Raw genomic sequence first — 19,975 nt, 5'->3', positions numbered from 1 at the left:
CCCAGTTTAAATCAATTGGAGCATATCTTCATCTTTCATCAAACATAGCATAAACCAGGAACAAAGTGTAGAGACAGATACCATTAACACTTAGGCATGTATCAAAAGTCTAAAGAAGTGATTTAATTGGACTTGAACTATTATGCAGAGAAGAAGCATAAGAAATTTCGAACACAAAGCACAAATTAATACAACGTAAATCACAGCTGCACTAGACGATTCCCTAAACATGCACCTAATTAAGAGCCAATTAGTGAAATCCCAAAGAAGCTCAACCGTGAGGTCTCGTATTGCTCAAAGGCCGGAATCGCCAAGAAATCATCAGGTTCCACCACAACATAGGGATGAACGGACTTGTGTTGCTGTGGCTAAAACTCTAGAACGAGCAGAACTTGAAGAGGCTAGAACAATGGTATATGGGATCAAGGAAGAAGATGTTGAATGGCTTAAGCAAAGTTTGGTTGGTGTTATTTCTTTTAATATGGATTATGTTGCCATTAAACCAAAGCTACTGCGAAGTGGAATGGAATTGATTGACTTTAAATTATTGGGAGCATCTCAAACAGTTTTAATAACTTACTAGAAACATGGCCCGCGCTACGCTGCGGGTCAATTTTTTTTTATATAAAAAATATTTTAAAAAATTAAAATTTAAGAGTGTTAGGTTTTTCTATAAAGTTATACTTAAAAGCATTGGGTCTATCTGTTACTCTTAATTCAAAAGTTATATTAATAATAATATTAAACTTGCATATCCCAAATTTAAGTGAGCTTGGTGGCAACATCAAACACGGAGCCTTTGATATGAGTCTGGTTGCAAGGTTTTGTTATAGAAGTGTGATAATTAAAAAGAAAAAAAAAATTAATATTACATAATGAAATTAAAAAAAAATTAATTGAAAAGAAATAAACAATAAAACAAAGTATTATTCTGATGAATAGTGCTTTGCAAGGAGGGGCACGGTAAAATCCCCTCATGAGATCACAATAATTTTAATGACCAGTAAACAAAATAAATCATAAAGTTTAATTCTTAATCAAATCGATATTAAAAAATAAAATTGAAAGAAAAAAACTACTTAAGAAAAAGAAAAAAAATTAATTAACTGGTTTAACTCATCAAACCTGGGATTCGTGTTATAAAAATTGGAAGAAAAAAGATTGATGTCTTTTAGTTATTGTTAATTACAATATTTAAAGAAAAAATTGGAAGAAAAAACTAAAAAATAAAAAGAAAAAAAATATGAATTAACTGGGTTAGCCCACCAAATCAAGTTAACTAATCAAACCTGAGATTCGTGTCATGAGAGTATGATAACTAAATATAAAAAAATTAACATTAATAAACTAAAATGAACAAAAACAAAGGAAAAAAAACCTACAGGAAGAAAAAAAACTAATGAAGAAAAGAAAAAAAAAATCTGAATTAACTGGGTTAACCCGTCAAACCAGGTTAATCCATCAAACCTGGGATTTGTAATCATGAAAGTTTGATAACTAAATACAAAAAAACTTAATATTAACAAACTAAATTTAAAAAAAATAATTAAAAAAACAAAAATACGAAACAAAAAAAATATTAATTTTTTTTTTTAAAAAATCCTACATGAAGAAAAAAACTAATGAAGAAAAAAAAAATCTGAATTATCTGGGTTAATCCTTCAAACCAGGTTAACCCGTCAAATCTGGAATTCGTGTCATTAAAAGTTTGATAACTGAATAGAAAAAAAAATAATTTACGGGTTAACCCAGAAATAGTTGGGTTAACCCGTCAAACCTGGAATCCATGTCATGAAAGTTTGATAACTAAATAGAAAAAATTTAACATTAATAAACTAAATTAAACGAAAAAATTAATTAAAAAGAAAAACAAAAAAAAATTCGGGTTAACGCGTCAAACCCAGAACCCATGTAATGAAAGTTTGATAACTAAATAGAAAAAAATTTAACATAAACAAAAAAAAAATTAAACTAAAAAAATATTCATTAAAAAAAAAACAAAGAAAACAAAACAACTTAAAAAAAAAGAAAAAAGAAAAAAAAAAAAACTTAAAAAAAAGAAAAAAAAAAAGACAGCTAAGCGTTTCACTGTGATTGCACTAAAAAAAATTAATTAAAAAGAAAAACCAGAAAAAAAAAATCCGGGTTAAAGCGTCAAACTCGGAACCAATGTAATGAAAGTTTGACAACTAAATAGAAAAAAAAATTAACATTAACAAAAAAAAATAAACAAAAAAAATATTTCATTAAAAAAAACAAAGAAAACAAAAACAGCTTAAAAAAAGAAAAAAAAAACAACTTAAAAAAACAAAGCAAAAAAAAAAAAAGATTGCTAAGCGTTTCACTGTGGACTGCACCTGAAAAATTTAATTAAAAAGAAAAACCAGAAAAAAATCCGGGTTAATCCATCAAACTCAAAACATGTATCATAAAAATTTGATAACTAAATAAAAAAATTTAATATTAATATTTTTTTTTTTAAAAATCATTAAAAAAAATAAAAAAAAATGAAAACAGCTAAAAAAAAAAAAAGACAGCTCAGCGTTTCACTGTGGACTTGCACAGTAAAACACTGAGCAGTTTTAATTTATTCTTAATTAATTAATTCTCTGATGCATTTTTACCCTCTCCTCTTATCAACTGCGCCACAAAAGCCAGCAGTTATTTTCTTCTTTAAAAGAGTGAAATTATTTATCAAGTTCTGAAAAGTCAGTCAATATCTTGTCAAATCTACTTTACGTAATATTTTATATTTGTGTCAGAAAAAAGAAAGAGATGGGAAAGCTATAACCTGTTAAAAAAATACATAAAAATATATGGTAGGAATACTGTCATGTGAACAAAACAAATGAAAAACAGTGACAGAAAATTAGTCAAAATTGCAAGAATGAATTTTAAATGTAAACAGTGCAATTCACAGAAATTTTAGACACAATGTACAGTGATTCACTGATCTCTTTTAGTTTATTTTAATAATAATATGATCCTATGATGACGGGCCTGACGGCTACTATTTTCCGATGAACTCAGGCCATGGAAATGCTCAGATAGGGCTTGTGATAAATTTGCATGGGCTACTATCTCTGGCTTACCCTTGACAGCATATAGTAAGGATTGTATATCCTCTATTTTAGCAGCGCAAGGAAAGGTTATTGGTTAAGATTTGGGCAGTGTTAGCCACAGTTCCATATCTCTGGAGTTCGTGTTCTGCTTGCTACATCTTCTAATGTTCCTTTGAATGACAGAGTTCAATTACTTATAGATGGCATGGAGGTAGAGGTTATGGTTTCCGAGATTAGGCCATCGTTCTACCCAAAATTCTCTTATCCATTAAGCACTTCACGGATACCTCGCCTGAATTAGGGTCCGAGGAAGAAGAAGATGATATATGTCAGTCCTTGGTGGTGACAAGATCTCCAGTGATGATTTAGTTTTTCAGAAAAAGTCTGAAGTGGATGACAATGGGATCATTATTAACATGTGTATAGACAGGCTGACATTAATTGGTGACTTGGAATCCAACTCTGCTACGAACATGCACATCCATCGAACCTTCATTTTTCTTGAGATTATGGATCTTGAAAATAAAAAAGATTCTACTCAAGGATCGAGTTTAGAACTGGCTAATGTTGTTTTATATGAGATTGCTATTGTGAATCGAGCTAGTTCATCGTTGGGTCATTACAAAAGTCCAGACCAAGATGCTACAGTTCTTATGGATGTTGATGAGACAACCTAGGAATCAGTAAATTCAACAGTCATGCTAAAAGATACGATAAATTTAAGCCTTCAGCATGGCTGTAAACACCACATGGTTCGAAGGGGTAGGAAGAAAAAGGCTAAAATCATATCGAAAAAGGGCACTATTATGGCAACAGATTCTGAATAGAGTTGTGATTTCGTCGACTCGTGCATTCTAGCAGTGAATTTAAGGATTCAAACATCGCTGCCCTGTCAATACATTTTTCAGAATAATAAAGAAGATGAAGGATTCTAGGATTCATGTTGCAGCTGAGATTGCAGATGAGAAAGGGGTTTGAAAAGGGAACAGGTAGCGGGTGTGGTTTAGGGTTCTCAAGTCAGGATTTATAATTGTTTATTGATTTTTAAATTTTTAGTCTGATTTTACACATTAAATATACATTAACTTGTAAAATTATATAATTTTAAAAATCAACTCATAATTTGAACAACAATATTCTTAACCCCTTTAAATTTAAAAATCCATCCTCTCCTTCATCTTCGTACCCTTAACCACCCCGCGGCAAATCACGGGCAAATCTTTATTTTACCTCCATAGTTTTTGAAACTTTTCCATCATCATATGTATTAGAGAGTGATTGTTTTGAATAATTGCATGAGATTACCAATTAAATTAACTATTTTAATATTTTATTGCCAAAGAAATAAAAATTGGTATGAATTGCAAAAAGACGATGAAATCCCCTAATGGATTCAATCAAAATCAAAATGTACAAATATTTTATATGATGTGTAACAATTGTGCTAGTGAATCCTTTATCTTCTCGATATTTATTTTTAACTATTTGAGTACTTAATTTATATAAAATTAGCACTTCTAAATTTATATTTAGCGGAAAAGCCCACTGGGCCAAATGAAAGGACAAACCAATTAAAAAAATAAATAAATTGCTCGATGCAAATCCAGCTAAATCTCCCGAGCTACTACTAAAGTATAAGATAATAGCCCTGCGCATCTGCGTGAAATCATGTGGATATGCCAAAATAGACAGCTCAACATACTCAAACCACGGATTATAGTACCTTTCAATTATTATTATTATTATTTACTATAAATAAGTTGGATGGCTACCATTATATATTCATCCATTTTTTTTAAGAGGGAAGTGTATATAATAACCTATTTAAAGTGCATTCAGTTTTATTTACGCCTGTGTTTTTTTTTTTTTTTGGTTAATGAAATTTTGCTTAAAATTGTTTTTTTGTTTCAAAATGGTTTTTTTTGTTTCAAATTGTTTTTTTATAATATTTTTATATATTTTAAATTAATTTTTTAAAAATTATTTTGATGTGTTGATATAAAAATAAAATTTAAAAAATAAAAAAAATATTATTTTAATATATTTATAAATAAAAAATATTTTTTAAAAATAATAACTAACACAGTAAAACAAAATGTATCTAAAGTTGAACTGAAAAACCTACCAGAGGTCTCCGAGGTTATTTAATGATAAGAATCATAAATCTTTCAAGGTATCAATATATGCGTGTACAACCCTTTAACAATAATAATAATAAAAAATAGTTAAATCACTATAAGTATATATATAAGTATTTGTTCATGATAAACAAATCTTGCACAAACATCAAACAAATTTTGAAAAATAAAATAATAATTATGACATTCGATTAAAGAATTTGAACTCGGTGTCACACGCCTGCTTGTAATAACAGAGCATCAACTTTCTTCGCTGCAGTGAAAGAGACGAAAATGAGTTGTAAGAATGTTGAGCAGCTACTAACATTGAGGCAGATCAGCCGGAGGCGGTGGCAAAGTAGAGTCTGCCGTCGGTCCATTCTCAACGACGAAAGCTGTAGCTAATCCCCAGGGCAAGTGCACATCTAGATGACAGTGCATGAACCAAACACCTGGATTATTGGCTATGAATCTTATGACTGCCCATCCTCCCACTGGAACACCAATGGTGTTACGTGCTTGTGGATTGACGAGATTGAACTTCTTAGGGTCTTTAACGGGATCATAGTTTCCAAACCCTTGAGCCAACACATGGAAATTGAAACCGTGAAGATGCATGGGATGATTCTCCACGCCGAGAATAGCCGTGTTCTGTAACACCATCTCCACCGTGGAATTATACTTCAACACCTTCACGCTTGTTGATTTCGGAGTAATTAACAGGGATGGATTTAGGGTGTTGATGCTGGCATTGGTGTAGTCAAACTTGATCGGAGGAGTATCAGGGAAATCGGGAGTGTAGATTCCACTTACATTGAAAAAGAAGGCCTGCAGCAGGGACAAAGTTGTAGGACTCACAAATGAGAAATTGTTCATGCTAGCAGAGATTCGCGTCCCGTTTGAACACGTTGGGCAAATTGAGATCCCTAAGCCCACTGTCACAAACATGTGTTCATCAATCTGACGTGGGACCGGGACCCAGTGAGGTCCACCAGCCAGGCCAGTAATGTTGGTGAAAAACTTATTGGCAGTTGGGGTGTCATTGAAGGCAGGCATTAGAGGCATTATGGGAGTTGCTGACGAGGGTGCACCTTCGTAGACAACAACTCCTCTAGTCGTCGTGTTATCAAATAGCGCACCAGCAGCACTAGCATATGCGTTTGCAGCCATGTAATAAGATCCCACTTCCTGGTCTGCTGCGAGGAGAGCATCCACCGTCTGGCCGGGGCCGATGACAACAACGCCAGTGACGTAGGGCACCGTGTACCCGGCATCAACAGCAACAACTGTCATATTATGACCGGCTATCTTGAAAAAGAGCTCATTATTGAGTGCAGCGTTGATTATTCGGAGGAGATAAGTCTTTCCTCTCTGTACCTTAAGCTTGAATGTTCCTGGGATTGCACGGGCAAAACAAACCATAAACATAATAAGAGCAAGACGGTTTAAAATGAAAATAAATGTGTCACCATTAATATGCTTGGACATTCCATCTTCTATATAGACGGACCAGTAGTATTTATACCATGAATACCGACGATGACTGATCGAGGATGATGATGGCATAATATTATTACTTACTGTTTTGAGAGCAAGGGTAGAGGTCCCCGGGGAGTCCATTTATGGTGAAGGCATCCGAGGTGTTGGGCGCTGAACCACTGGCTAGAGCCTGGTTTTCGACATCAACAACATTAGCATTCCACCACTCTCCTGCAATCATATAAACATATTTTAATCACCACGCATTGTCATTAATCTTAAATTCATAATATATAGTTCGAGCATTAATCATGCGACTTTAAATTAAAAACCAAGGGTTACCAAATAAAATGGGAACTTCTTTGTCGGGTTTTGGGAAAGGGTAAGGATGGCCGGATCTTGGACGGATAATGAGTGCCCCATGAACTGTTGCTCGGAGCCAGCTGACATGAGCATGCCACCATAGAGTACCTTCTTGCTTGAGGAGTTTAAATTGGTAGGTATATTTACCTCCAGGCGGTATTGGACATTGAGTTACCATATTAGGTCCATCCGCCCATGCACTAAGTAATTGAAACACTCCATGCCTGCATAAAAACAAAAAAAGTTCAATAATTAGCCACTAATAATATATCGAATAATGATAAATTTAAAAGAGTGATAATAATGACATTTATATATAGAACCCAATCTTTTAATAATTTTTTTTAAATCATGATTATATTAGCCTGCACGGTAGTTGAAGAATAACTTTCTCAAGTTTTCAATTAGAGTTTTTTAGTGGATAACATGAAGACAAATTTGATATTTTATCGGGAAAATTCCAAGCTGGGTACGATTTCTGGCAGAAAATCAATGTGTTTATTTTCTGATCCACTCACTTCTAGCTTCTTATGTAATTAACCAAGGATTTACCATCACTAAAAAACTATGGATTTACCAGTGAATTGTTATGTTGTAGGGTGACTTGTTAAAAATGTGGACTTTAAGGGTGTCGCCCTCTTGAACGCGAAGGGTTGGGCCTGGCAGGCTTCCATTCACTGCAGTCACCACTTGCTCAGTGCACAGCCGACGAACTGTAAGGTTTTTCACCTAAAACATTCACAACAAAACCCATCAGCCTGCAATTAAGGTTTAAGAAAAGTAGAAAATCGTTTTGCCTATATATATATATATATATATATATATATATATATATATAGCAGACTCATGTACTAGAATATGCAAACTTGGTCGGTCCAGGAGATGAAAAACTTTTCCCACTAGATTATTTAAATTATGGGCAGAACTGTGTTGGAAGTGTATTGAGTTGCCGACACCCATGCTTCCTTCCGAGTTAGTAGGCATCTCGAGCTCGAGCCTCTTTTGTAACGAAAGAAAAGAGTTTAATCAAATCTTTTTCTTTGATCCTTTTCATTCAAAGTGTGAACATGGTTTTGATCTTAGGAGCTCAAGATGAAACAAAAGCGTAATTAAGGTTAATTTGATGAATGTTTTTCCTATGTCAAAACTCTAAGTTAACTTCCTAAGAGGATATAATAAACCCGCTTACCACCCTATCCTCACCCCTGATATTTCTTATAACGACCAAAAACCCTAATGCAACCTTTGCATGGCATAATTTATCAAGACGGGAACCTATAAGGACCCTTCCACAAAAAGGGTGAGTACTAATACAAGACACAAGAGCTTGAAGTCAAAGAATTACATGGAATGAGTGTTCCACAATCGCAGCAGAAGCCACTGAAGAAGCTAGAAGAACCAGAGCACATGTTAACCAAAACAGAAGACGTAACATGTTAATTTGAAGAGAGAAGAGTGCTATGAATGAATGGAGAGAAGCTCTAATTTATAAAAAAGTGGCTTTAGCAAATGTTTGTTGTTGCTATTTCGGTATCTCAACACACACATATTTATAGAAGAAATATACAAGTTTAGATGGTCATAGCCTCCACGCGATTGCGTGCTTAGGCACTTAATCTCTTCCATGGAGTTTTTCAAGTGACTTGAAGTCGGAAAATTCAATGGGTTAGCAAAAACTTCGTTTTCTAATAGCTCAAGCTAGCCATCTAAATATACATAAAGAAAGCGCAAGTGTTAAGAGTCTTGATTGCTCAAGCAAACAAACATTTTCGGCATTTGTGCCGTGGTCGCGAATTTGTTTTTTGTTTTTTTTTTTTAAATAAATCAATTTCCTAATTATACATATTCCCTTGCCAAACATAACGATTGTAGAATAAGTATTTTCCATCTCATGATTAATTAGTCAAGGACTATGAATATAGTTAAAAAGAAGCAGGTAGTCAAATGACAACTAGAGTTGGCAATCTGTCATCTCGAGTGCCAAACATGCGCTTAAGGGAGATCTTTTCCATTTTCAATTACGTCTGTTTTATAAAAATCAAATTAAAAAAATGAAGGCGTGATGGAGCTGCTAGAGAAAATAATATTCAAAGAAAATTAATGAGCAGAGGCCAGGTTGGAATTTTATTTCCTTGAAAACCAATCTAGTGATTAAGTGTCTCTAATAATATCAAACAAATTAAGTAGTAAACCATTGGATCGAGTAAACAGGGGGGGGACTCATGAATTCCAATTTTAATCGCAGATTATTCGAACCTTTCGTTCATAATTATGATATGAACGGGGGAGCCTGGCCCCCAGCTGATTTTGTTTTATAACCTAGCTTAAAAATACGTGTTACTAAAACAAATAATTGATAAAAAATAAAAATAAAATAAAAAAACATAGTCAGCCAACTCTCTCTCTATACGCGCTCCATGCCAAAAACTATTTGCCCCTCCCTCTCTTTCATCAAAATTAAGAAGGTAATCCAAACTCTAAAACTATATATTATTTTTTCTTGTTTTCATTGTCTTTTGTTGATGATTTTATATTGTTTTATTGGTATTTTATTTTGTTTTTATATTTGGATGGGTTATCATTAATTTTTAATTTGATTAAGTTTTTGTGAATTCGAGTGGAACTAAAAATACCAATTTCATCAATTTATGGTCTTGATCTTTTATTGTTGGCTTTAATTTTGGATTATCTTAATTACGGGTTGTTTATTTCATCTGTTTTTATTTTACTCTGATGTTTTGATTTAAAGTTGAACCATGAATATTATAAGAAGAATTGATTATTTTTTTTTTGAGAAAAAGAGGAAAATTTTGATGACTCACAATCTAATGAACCAATTTCAGTGTGTAATATTGAATTAGTGGTTGAACAGTCTTAACCTACTTCAATTTGCAAAGAACTTGCAATGATTATTAAGCAGCCTCCTACTAGAATTGTATGTACTCAATAAAAATATCGACATTGTTCATTTAATTTGAGATCCAAGTAATTGACCTTAAATTTAGAAATACTTAGTTAATCAACAAGATGAAATTTAAAGGCTTATGTTAATTTAGAGCCATATCAACCTTTGATGTTTGAATTTATGCTAACGTGTAACACATATTCTCATCTATTTCAGTCTTAATGGTTCAAAATTAAAGCTTTTCCTAACATGGATATTTAGAGAAAATACCCCAATTGGAAAGAACATATAAATTTATTGTTAATGGATTCAATTATTGGAAGAAATTCAATGATGAGAAACAATGTGCTTTTTTGACTCAATGAGAAAATATCTAAATTCAGCTTATAAATTTGATGTTGGATGCCTGGATAATTTGAAAAGTCAGTTATGTCATATTGATGATTTATAACAAAGATTGGTAGAAACTAGAAAAATAGTAATTTATCCATTAATTGACAAATTGATTTGACTTATTTTGATTAATTTTTTATGACAATCATTGAACGAACTTTTTCAACAATGAAGATTGTTAAAACAAGACTTTGTAATTAGATGAATGATGATTTTGTTATAGATTATTTGATTGTTTATATAGAAAAAAAAATTATTGAAAGATTCTCAATAAATATAATATTTGATGATTTATATTTTATGAAAAAACAACAAGCACAATTAAAATAAATATGTAAGAAACTTTCTTTATTGTTTTATTGTTATTGTAATTTATTTCAAAAAATTTACAAAATAAAAATAATACTTTATTGTAGCTAATTAATGTTTCTTATAAACTTTATATTCAATGTATGAAAACTAACAAAATTAAAGTGGTAGATCCATTATAAAGATGAAATTAATTTCATAGCTTTGATTTAATTTAGCATTGCTCTTAACTTCTTAGCCCATGCAAAGATCGTTTTATGTTTTTAGTAAGTGTTTACATTACTTATCTTGTTTGAAGTAAATCTTGCATTGTTCTATGTTTTTCTTTGCATAAAACTAAATTATGTAATCATTTTTTGTTTATAATTCTTGTATGGTAGATCTGAGCAATTTATATTCTTAGTATGTCATCTATAATATTCAATTCTTTCATGTTAAACTAACTTTTTTTTGTATTATTATATTTGTTTTACTCAACAATGAATTTTCTATTTATTTTATTATTTAATTTTTTTTTCTTTAGTTTATGAGTGATATTGAGATATCTCATAAACTTCAAGGATAAAATTGAAATTTGCACACATTTTCCATCACTATTCTTTAAATAAATTAATAGAGGACTAAAATTACTAAAATTAGAACAAAAAAAATGAAATTGAGATAACACATTCAAGAGACAAAATAAAAATTGCCCAAATAAAAAAGAACAAATAAAGACAAATTTGTCATCCCATTAAATAAATGCAATATAAAAACATGCAACAGGATTTACCAACTCCTAATTAATTAATGGTGAGTTCATTATATTCTCATGGGTTAAAATGAGGACTCTTTTGGAAATCAATATATTAAAGGTATAAAAATAATTTCGTGCTCCATGGGAAGAATTGCTTATATGGTATATATGTTTGTGCAGTTGATTTTTTTAATTTAGTATTTGGTCAATAATTATCTTATTTAAGAATCAAAGTATATAATATTTTTAAAAAATTATTTTATTCTTGAATTAAGTCAAGATATATCTGCTTTTAATAAAATAAAAAATAAAAGTGTTTATCGTGTGGAGAATAATTTTTTCTTAAGAGTTTTTTTTTTTCAAAGCTTGCATGTGGCTATATATATATATAAGTCTAATTACATGACTTAGAAATCAAATTTGTAATCATTAAATTTGATTTTACAAGGTTTCTCTCCATCTCTTCAAATCCTAGATAAATTAAAGAAATAAAGTCACAGTTACCCTAATTATCCATTATTATTATTATTATTATATTACTCTCTACCATGGAAGCTTGTTTCTTATTACAGGATCAGATTTGGCCTTGACCATTTGAAAAACAAGCAATCGAAAGCCTGATGTATACGTAAGGTGCTTCTTACCAGTGGTGGATACAACTGGAGAACTAACAAGTCTACGTGTTAGTTTTAATGATTATCATTAATTAATTGACGTCCCCCGTCTCATCAAGTCGTTATCTTTTTTCTTCAGAAGTTTCTAATCTATTTCATTGATTATCTTTTAATAAAATAAATAAATAAATAAATAAATAATAGGAAGAGTAAGAGGACACGTTTAGGACTACTTCTTGTTCTTGTGCAAGGTAATCCGTTGACCATGGAATCTGGCCACTTCCGTTAAGCCTTGAATGAGAATCTACACCTAACAAATATTTTTATGGAAACATGGTAAATGACAGCTCACCTCACCTTTTGATTCATAAGTAAATCTTTTTATAGTTAATGTCTAATTATTATTTTGGGATGGAAAACATAAAAATAGTAAGAATAAAAGAGAAATATCTTAATTACATGTACAATAGCTCCTTTTCTTGAGATATTGGTCTAGATTCTAGGTGGATTTACATTCTAGAATATTGTTATTAAGATTTTAATAGAAGATATTGTAAAAAAGAAATTATCATTTAATTAAGCCATAACTAGTGACTTCACTTTTTAAAACATAGAGGATTGGCCCATGATTATTGCCAATAAAAATGTTGGTTCCTTGGTAAACAATTGGGCATGCAATAGCTATCAACATCGAACGATAATTAAAAATTAAAATTAAAAGTTAAAATTAAAAATTAAAAATTAAACAAGCGATGTATTTTGCCACCATTCACCTGCACCTAGCTACAACATGGACTATAATGTTCATTCACTATGCAACAACTGCTTTTACGTCCCTCTTTTGTGATCTTATTTTATTTTAGGTCCTTCAAATTGTTTTATTTTGCTATATTATATAAGCAATTCTCTAATTACAGACATAAACAATCAATTAAAATCTTAATGTTTATGATCTTAGAATTCATGACTTTCACATTCAAACAAATATTTAAAGAAAGCTTAAAAATAATGTACTCAAATCCATAGTAAACCCTTTGTGTTTCCCTTCTAACCCTTCGAGTTCGTTACATAAGTCCTGATGAAATAAAACCTACAATTTTGGGAATAGACAAGACTAATTTTTCTAAATAGACTCTTTATTTTTACACATTCATCAAGTATGCAATTACTGAAAACTAAATCAGTTCTTTAAATTGACTATTAGGCTTTTTAGTATTAATATTTATTAAATAACTTAAGAGCTCATTATCTCATTCATATAGGCCACATCTTACATTCTTTCACTTGTCTCACATGAGATCATATTTCTTCATGGTTTAAAAAAATGTCTAACATAATTTGCATAGATGTAAGAACTAATAAGAATCATGGAGTTTGTACATCATTGATTTGACATGGTCCCTTCCATATACTACAATAGTAGTATTCAGTTAACATGACTTGTAAACGAGAATCATATAGTTGGTCCAACAATAATATCCTTATCAAAAACAATTCTTATTAACATCATACTAATTTGATTATGTATAACAAATGGTAAAGAATAAATATCATAAACATCTTTATAAGTGAGCTTAGAGTGTCAAATTCATAATCATCATAAAGTCATGACAATATCAATAATGTTATCTAATAATACTCATTCCTTCAACATAATCTTGGGAATTAATCAGCCTTTCATTTCATCGATGGATCAGAAATTATAAGATTGGTTTTAATATGTTCAATTCACACTCTTTGTTTCTAGATTTCTTATTAACAACAAATTATTTTAATTTCATATATTTTGCACCATTTCAATACTTGTTATTTTTAGAAAAGAAGAGAATTATGGAATTATCACAATAAATTTTCAATGACTTTGCATAATTGTCGACTATTTCAAATCCTGAAATAAAGTTCCACAACTAATTCACCTGAATTATAACCTCAAAGCATGCCACAAATTCAACTTTCATAATAAATGCAATAATAATAGACTATTCAACATTCTTTCATAAAATTGCTCCTCAAGATAAAAGGAAACAAATATCATAATATGGATTTTTATGGTATCAACATGCCCAACAAAATTTGAATTTGAATATACAAACATCTTAGGATGAGTAGGCTTTTTTATAAGTAAGCATGTAATCTCTTATTTCTTACAAATATCTCGATACATTCTTCATAGTTTTTCAGTAATCCAAACTTAGATTAATTTGGTATCTGCCTAGCATTCCAACATTAAAGTTGATGTTTAGTATGGTACAAGTCTTAATATACAACAAACTTTCAATAATTGATGCATAAAAAATTCCTTTCATTTATTTACATTTTGTACTTTAGGCATTAAATGAGACTAAATTTATCTTTTTTTAAAAAAATTGGATTAATATTTTTGGAGCATTTATATGCTTTTTTGATATATTCATTATGAGATAACCCTAACAATTCTTGTTATTTATCTTGGAATATTTATATTCCAATCACATAAGTTGTCTCTGGCATATTTTTAATCTCAAAATCATTAGAGAGGATTTTCTTGGTTTCATATAGTAAACTAGGATCATTAGTTGCAAACAAGATAACATCAATATACAAAATCATATATATAAACTTGCTCTCTCTCTCTCCTCTCTCTCTCTCTCTCTATATATATATATATATATATATATTGATCAACTGTGTTTTTCTTAAATCTAAAGAAAATAATAGCATCATTAACTTAAGATATCATTGTTTAAAAGCTTATTTAAGTATGTGTATTGATTTCTTATGTCTACACACCATATACTCCTTTTCTTTAACTAAAAATTCATTTGGTTGATCCATATAGATTTCTTGTACTAAATTTCCATTTAGAAAGATAATTTTTACGTTCATTTGATGTAACTCTAAATCATAATAAGCTATCAAAGTTATGATAATTCTAAATGAGTCTTTTCTAAAAATTGATAAAAACATTCTTTGTAGTTAATTTCATCTTTCTAAGTAAAATCTTTAGCAACAAGTATGGTTTTATATCATTCAATGTTATAATTCAAGTCTCGTTTGGTCTTGAAGACCCATTTATATCTAACTCTTATGCAACATTCAAATATTTTAACAAAGTCCCAAACTTTATCTTATTCCATAGAATTTAGTTCATCTTTCATGAAATTTATCCATTTATTAGAATTGCCACTATTAATGACATATGAAAATAAACTTAGATCATCATCAATTCCTAAGTTAAATTGCGACTATTATAAATATGCCACATAATCATCAAAATAATAGACTTTTTTGGTCTTTGAGATATTTTTAATACTATTTCTTATGGTTTATTTATTGTAGATTCAACACTAATGTCTTTATCATTAGGTGTATAATCACTTATTTGTTGTTCTTAATAATTATTAAAACTATTCGATGATTATAAGAAAAACAACCTCAAAAGTAGTGGATGGTAAAAAAAACTTACACCATAACTTCTTGAATTTCCACATTGCATGGTATTTCACTCTCATTAACTTTATCATTTACAATGAACATAGCATTTTCAATTTCAATAATTCTTGTGCTATAGTTAGGACAATAAAATATATACCCTTAAGATTTGTCTAGATAACCAATGAAGAAATCAATGATTATTCTTAAATTTAGTTTTCTTTTATGTAAATTATAAATTCTTATTTTTATTGAGCGACCCTAAATATACATGTGCTTTAAACTAGGTTTTCTACCGGTCTATAATTCATAAGTTGGTTTTTAGAACTATCTTACTAGAAACCTTGTTTAACAATACATGCATTTACAATAATATTTGTACTGATAAATGACTTAACATGCTTTTAATTATATCCAATAAAGTACGTTTATGTCTTTCTTTTACACCATTTTATTTTCATGTACCTAGTATTGTGTACTGAGAATACATGCCACATTTCTCAAGGAATTTAACAAATAGACCTCGATATTATTCGGTTTCATTACATCTTTCATAATATTCACCACTTTTATCTTACTTGAAAACTGTTAACTATATATCTATTCACCTTTCAACCTCAAGCATTTACTTCTTGATATTTTTCATACATTAAATGTACATATTAATAACATGAATAGTCATCAATAAGGTGATAAAATATTTTTTTTACTAAAAAAAGTAAAATTAAAAGGTCCACATGTATCAATGTGTATGATTTTAAGACATGAATTGATCCATAAAGTATTATAAGGAACATCTAAATTTGATTCAAGATATGCAAAGCATTAGGCTTACCTTTCTTTCAAACCATGCCTTATGTTTTAGGCAATCTCTCTGAAAGTGTCTAAGTTTTCAATAGAAATGATACTCATCATTCTTATACTTCTTCTTGCAAACTTGGACAGAAAATTCATTTATCTTAAGTGGTCCATGATTACCTTTTCCATATTGTTTGATACTTACAAAAATGAATGGAATGACTTCCTTGATTCTTAAGTCTTGTTATCTCCTAAACAAGCAAACTATGTACTTTATGCACATTTCATTTATCCTTCATAGTATTACCATTAATTTTGTAAGGATCATATTTACCATAAAAGGAAATTCTCATCCATATTCATTTCCAATAACTTATGTTTTACTGCAATATTTATCATTCAATAACATGCTCGTGCATGGTACAAGAACCATCAAACTTTATGGTGGTAAAAGTACTCATTAATGTTCCAACATGTGACCTATCAATAATTTGATAATGTTCTTCCATAAACTTCTTAGCACTTTCAATTTTAGAAAGAGTATTATTAGCTATACTCATTTGCATAAATATTAGACTCAATCTATTTGATATTTCCCAAGTTTTATAGAAAAACTTGTTTTTATTATTGACCCAATCAATAATAGTAGCAAATTTCTCAACTTGAAGTATTAAATTAAGATCCAAAATACTTTGGTGAAATTGGAACCGTTTACACTAATTAGAGAAATTTATCCCATTAAATATTAGAACATGCAAAGATTGCAAATGGAGAGAAATAATAATAGATACTTCAAAGGTTAATAAAATAATCATACATTAATGCTTTAAGCCAAAACTTAAATATATAATATAGATTCAAAAAAATAATTCGCATAAATAATAAATGTATATCAATGATCTCATTTTGGCGATGCAACAATATACAAAAGAATAATTATAATGATGTCAATAAAACTTTACTTTATTCACATAAGCATTTACTATCTTGAACAAATTAGTATTGTTACCTAGCACCTCTTTGTTTTTGTCTCATGTTCAAGTCATATTTAATCCATCGATTATGGCAATCAATAAGTTCCTCGTAAAAAAGGAAAAAAATATGACTTGCTCATATTTTCTTAGAATCTGAGAAGATCAATTTACCGACAAAAGGAGATTTTGTGGTGTCCATAAAATTGGGATTCAAGTATACTGTGCATTAAAAATATATCTTCTCAAGATTACCGTATGAACAATTCTAGCCAAATCTTCAAACAATAATCATCTCAATACCACCAATTTCCCTCTAGTTTTAGTGCGATTCATGTCCTCGCTAACTACCCTTTTTTTTTTTTTCTTCTCTCTAATTTTGTTTGTCAATTATACAAATCATCCTATGAGCATATGAGCTATGAATGATAAACAAATACCAATTCCTTTTCTTGCTTTCTTTTATTGTTTCAAATAAATTTAAAATTTAGCTTCAAAAGAATGAATAGCAAGCCTTAATTTATTTCTCTTTTTCACCCTGGACTTCAAAAAAAAAAATACCATGGGAGAATATATAAAGTTCTTGACTCTAATACATGGATTAGTTTAGATGATAAAGAGTAAATCTATTCAATTTGAGGTGTGGCTCTTAATTTATTATTAAAGTGATACATTTATATCTGATTAACTACATTTATAAAAATATTTAAATTTTGAATGTATCATAAATATAATGGAATATTTTTTATTCATTAGTGATTCCCTCAACATATTTTAATACCGATGAAATTTTAACTAAACACCAACAAAATATTTCATCAATATTTTATAATTTTATGGTAATCACTAAAAATTAGTTATCAAATAAGTTGTAAATATATAACATTTTATCTCTCTAGCTTTAAAGATAGCATGATTGTAAACATATCATATAATTATTGATCATAAACATTTAGATACAAGAAAAAATAGAGATCCAAACTCTATAAAAATTGTGTATTTTATTGAAACATTTTACTTTCCTAGTTTGAAGTTGGATTTTTATGTGCATGGAGCATAGAGCGTAAAGTATTAAATTTTAGATAAAATATGTGATGAATTGTTAGTTGTAAAGTCATATTGTCTACTACTAATGAGTTAATAGTTTAGCCTGATAAAAATATTCTACAACTTAAAGGATCAATTAAGTTCATGAATTCGATAATGACAGAAAAAATAAGAATTTCTTTTGAGTATCTTAAATTATAATATTTCGCATCTATATCATGGATCACTTGTGTTTGGCATCCAATGCTTCTAGAAAGTCTATATTAAAGACTTAACAAAACCGTTAAATCAAGAATGAAAAACAAAAAAAATTAAAATTTGAAGGATTGAATGAAAATTATATTATAAGGACTAAACTAAAAATACGTAGACCATATCTTTTTAGTTTTTTAAACAAACAAACACCCTCGAAAGCAATACAATAACTTCCTTAAAATACTAAAAAAATATAATCCTCCAAAACCAATCAGAAATTTCTAAAATACCATTAAATGAATAATGAAATGAAAAGTAAAAATTGTGATTTTTTTTTCTTTGATTCTTAATAGCGATTTGTTTCTAGAAGATGTGTCCTCATATATTTAGCTATGGGGGCATTGTCTAAGATAAATATTGTGATTGTTAAAAACAAATATTATAAAATAGATTAATTACTTAGTTTTTTATCCTTTAAATATGAGACTTAACAAAAACACAAGTTTCCTTAAATTTAAAACTCCCATTCCCTATATATCAAATAATTTGAAATCAAGGAGTAAAATTATATGCGCTTAATTGCATCTATGTCATAGATGATCAAATGATAAAAATATTTATATCTAATTGAAACTCTTGTGATATACCTTCATTACTAAATTCATTTATCATGGGAAAATAAGAAGAAAAAAATAACCAACACATATATGAATATAAATAACTTGTTTAATAAATCCAATCAATAATTGAAAAACAAAAAAAAAAAAAACTATAATGTTTGAGACTTTTATAACAATCAATTGGCCGGTATCAATTAATTTCGAAATAAAAACTTTTAAATCCATTAGATTTTTAATACAAAGCAATACTATGTGAATTGTTGAAATACCTCAACATTATGTAATCAATTTTTTTTTTTTAATTTTGGAAACCTTCGATAAACACATCATATATACATATATATATATATATATAGCACACCTCACATTAAAAAAAATACAAAAAAAAATATTTTTTTTTTAAATCTCTTAATTTACACATGAATTCAATTTATTTATTTATTAGATTCATCACATCGAATGAAACTTAAATATATTTAGTTATAATTTTTTTGTTACTAATCATTGTATTAATATTTTTAAAATAAAAATTTAACTTAATTTCATTTATGCATAAAATTAAATATATGAAAATATATTATAATTATGTTTTTATAAATGGAAGGAAAATATAGGGTGTTAAAAAAAAAACGAACTTAAAGGGGGGGGGGACAAATGGTGAGGGGTTGGGCCTGGCTGGTGAGTTGCCAAAGCCCACACACACCTGGGCTAGAGGTGCCCTGAACAATTTTAAAAAATATATAAGAGCCAATAAATGATGAATCGTTTGAAAAAGTAGATGAGACATTTTTTTCATTTCCGTTGATATTCTGGTGATGATCGAAAAGACTCATATCGCTAGAATTCATTTCAAATTTTTTTTTTATTATTATTTTTTTTTTATCATTTCTAGTCCTTATCACCTCAAATATGCATGTCGAAAACTATTATATGATTGGTAAAAGTTCTTTCTCCT

At 29.2% G+C, this 19,975-nt stretch overlaps 1 protein-coding gene across 1 annotated transcript; it reads right to left on the bottom strand.

Moving 5' to 3' along the window:
- Nucleotides 1–5,290: 5,290 nt before the first annotated feature.
- On the bottom strand, nt 5,291–8,529 carry LOC118048392 (laccase-7). Its single transcript, XM_035058049.2, has 5 exons — nt 8,367–8,529; nt 7,599–7,750; nt 7,001–7,245; nt 6,761–6,889; nt 5,291–6,573 (listed from the first exon to the last, which is right to left on the bottom strand). The coding sequence occupies exons 1-5, from the start codon at nt 8,454–8,456 to the stop codon at nt 5,501–5,503; spliced, it is 1,689 nt and encodes a 562-aa protein (XP_034913940.1). The 5' UTR covers nt 8,457–8,529; the 3' UTR covers nt 5,291–5,500.
- Between the last annotated feature and the right edge of the window lie 11,446 nt (nt 8,530–19,975).

The sequence above is a fragment of the Populus alba genome, chromosome 6, assembly GCF_005239225.2.
Source record: "Populus alba chromosome 6, ASM523922v2, whole genome shotgun sequence".
Classification (NCBI taxonomy): Eukaryota; Viridiplantae; Streptophyta; class Magnoliopsida; order Malpighiales; family Salicaceae; genus Populus; species Populus alba.
The sequence above is the reverse complement of the archived record's forward strand: the minus strand, read 5'-3'. Positions and strand labels throughout refer to the sequence as shown.

Bases quoted from the DNA above. Each gene is read 5' to 3' on its own strand.
- LOC118048392 (XM_035058049.2), bottom strand. From the start codon at position 8,456: ATGTTACGTCTTCTGTTTTGGTTAACATGTGCTCTGGTTCTTCTAGCT. The intron at 7,751-8,366 runs GTAATTCTTTGA...TGAATGTTTTAG, and splicing joins TTGTGGAACACTCATTCCAT to GTGAAAAACCTTACAGTTCG. The intron at 6,890-7,000 runs GTAACCCTTGGT...ATATGATTGCAG, and splicing joins AGAAGTTCCCATTTTATTTG to GAGAGTGGTGGAATGCTAAT.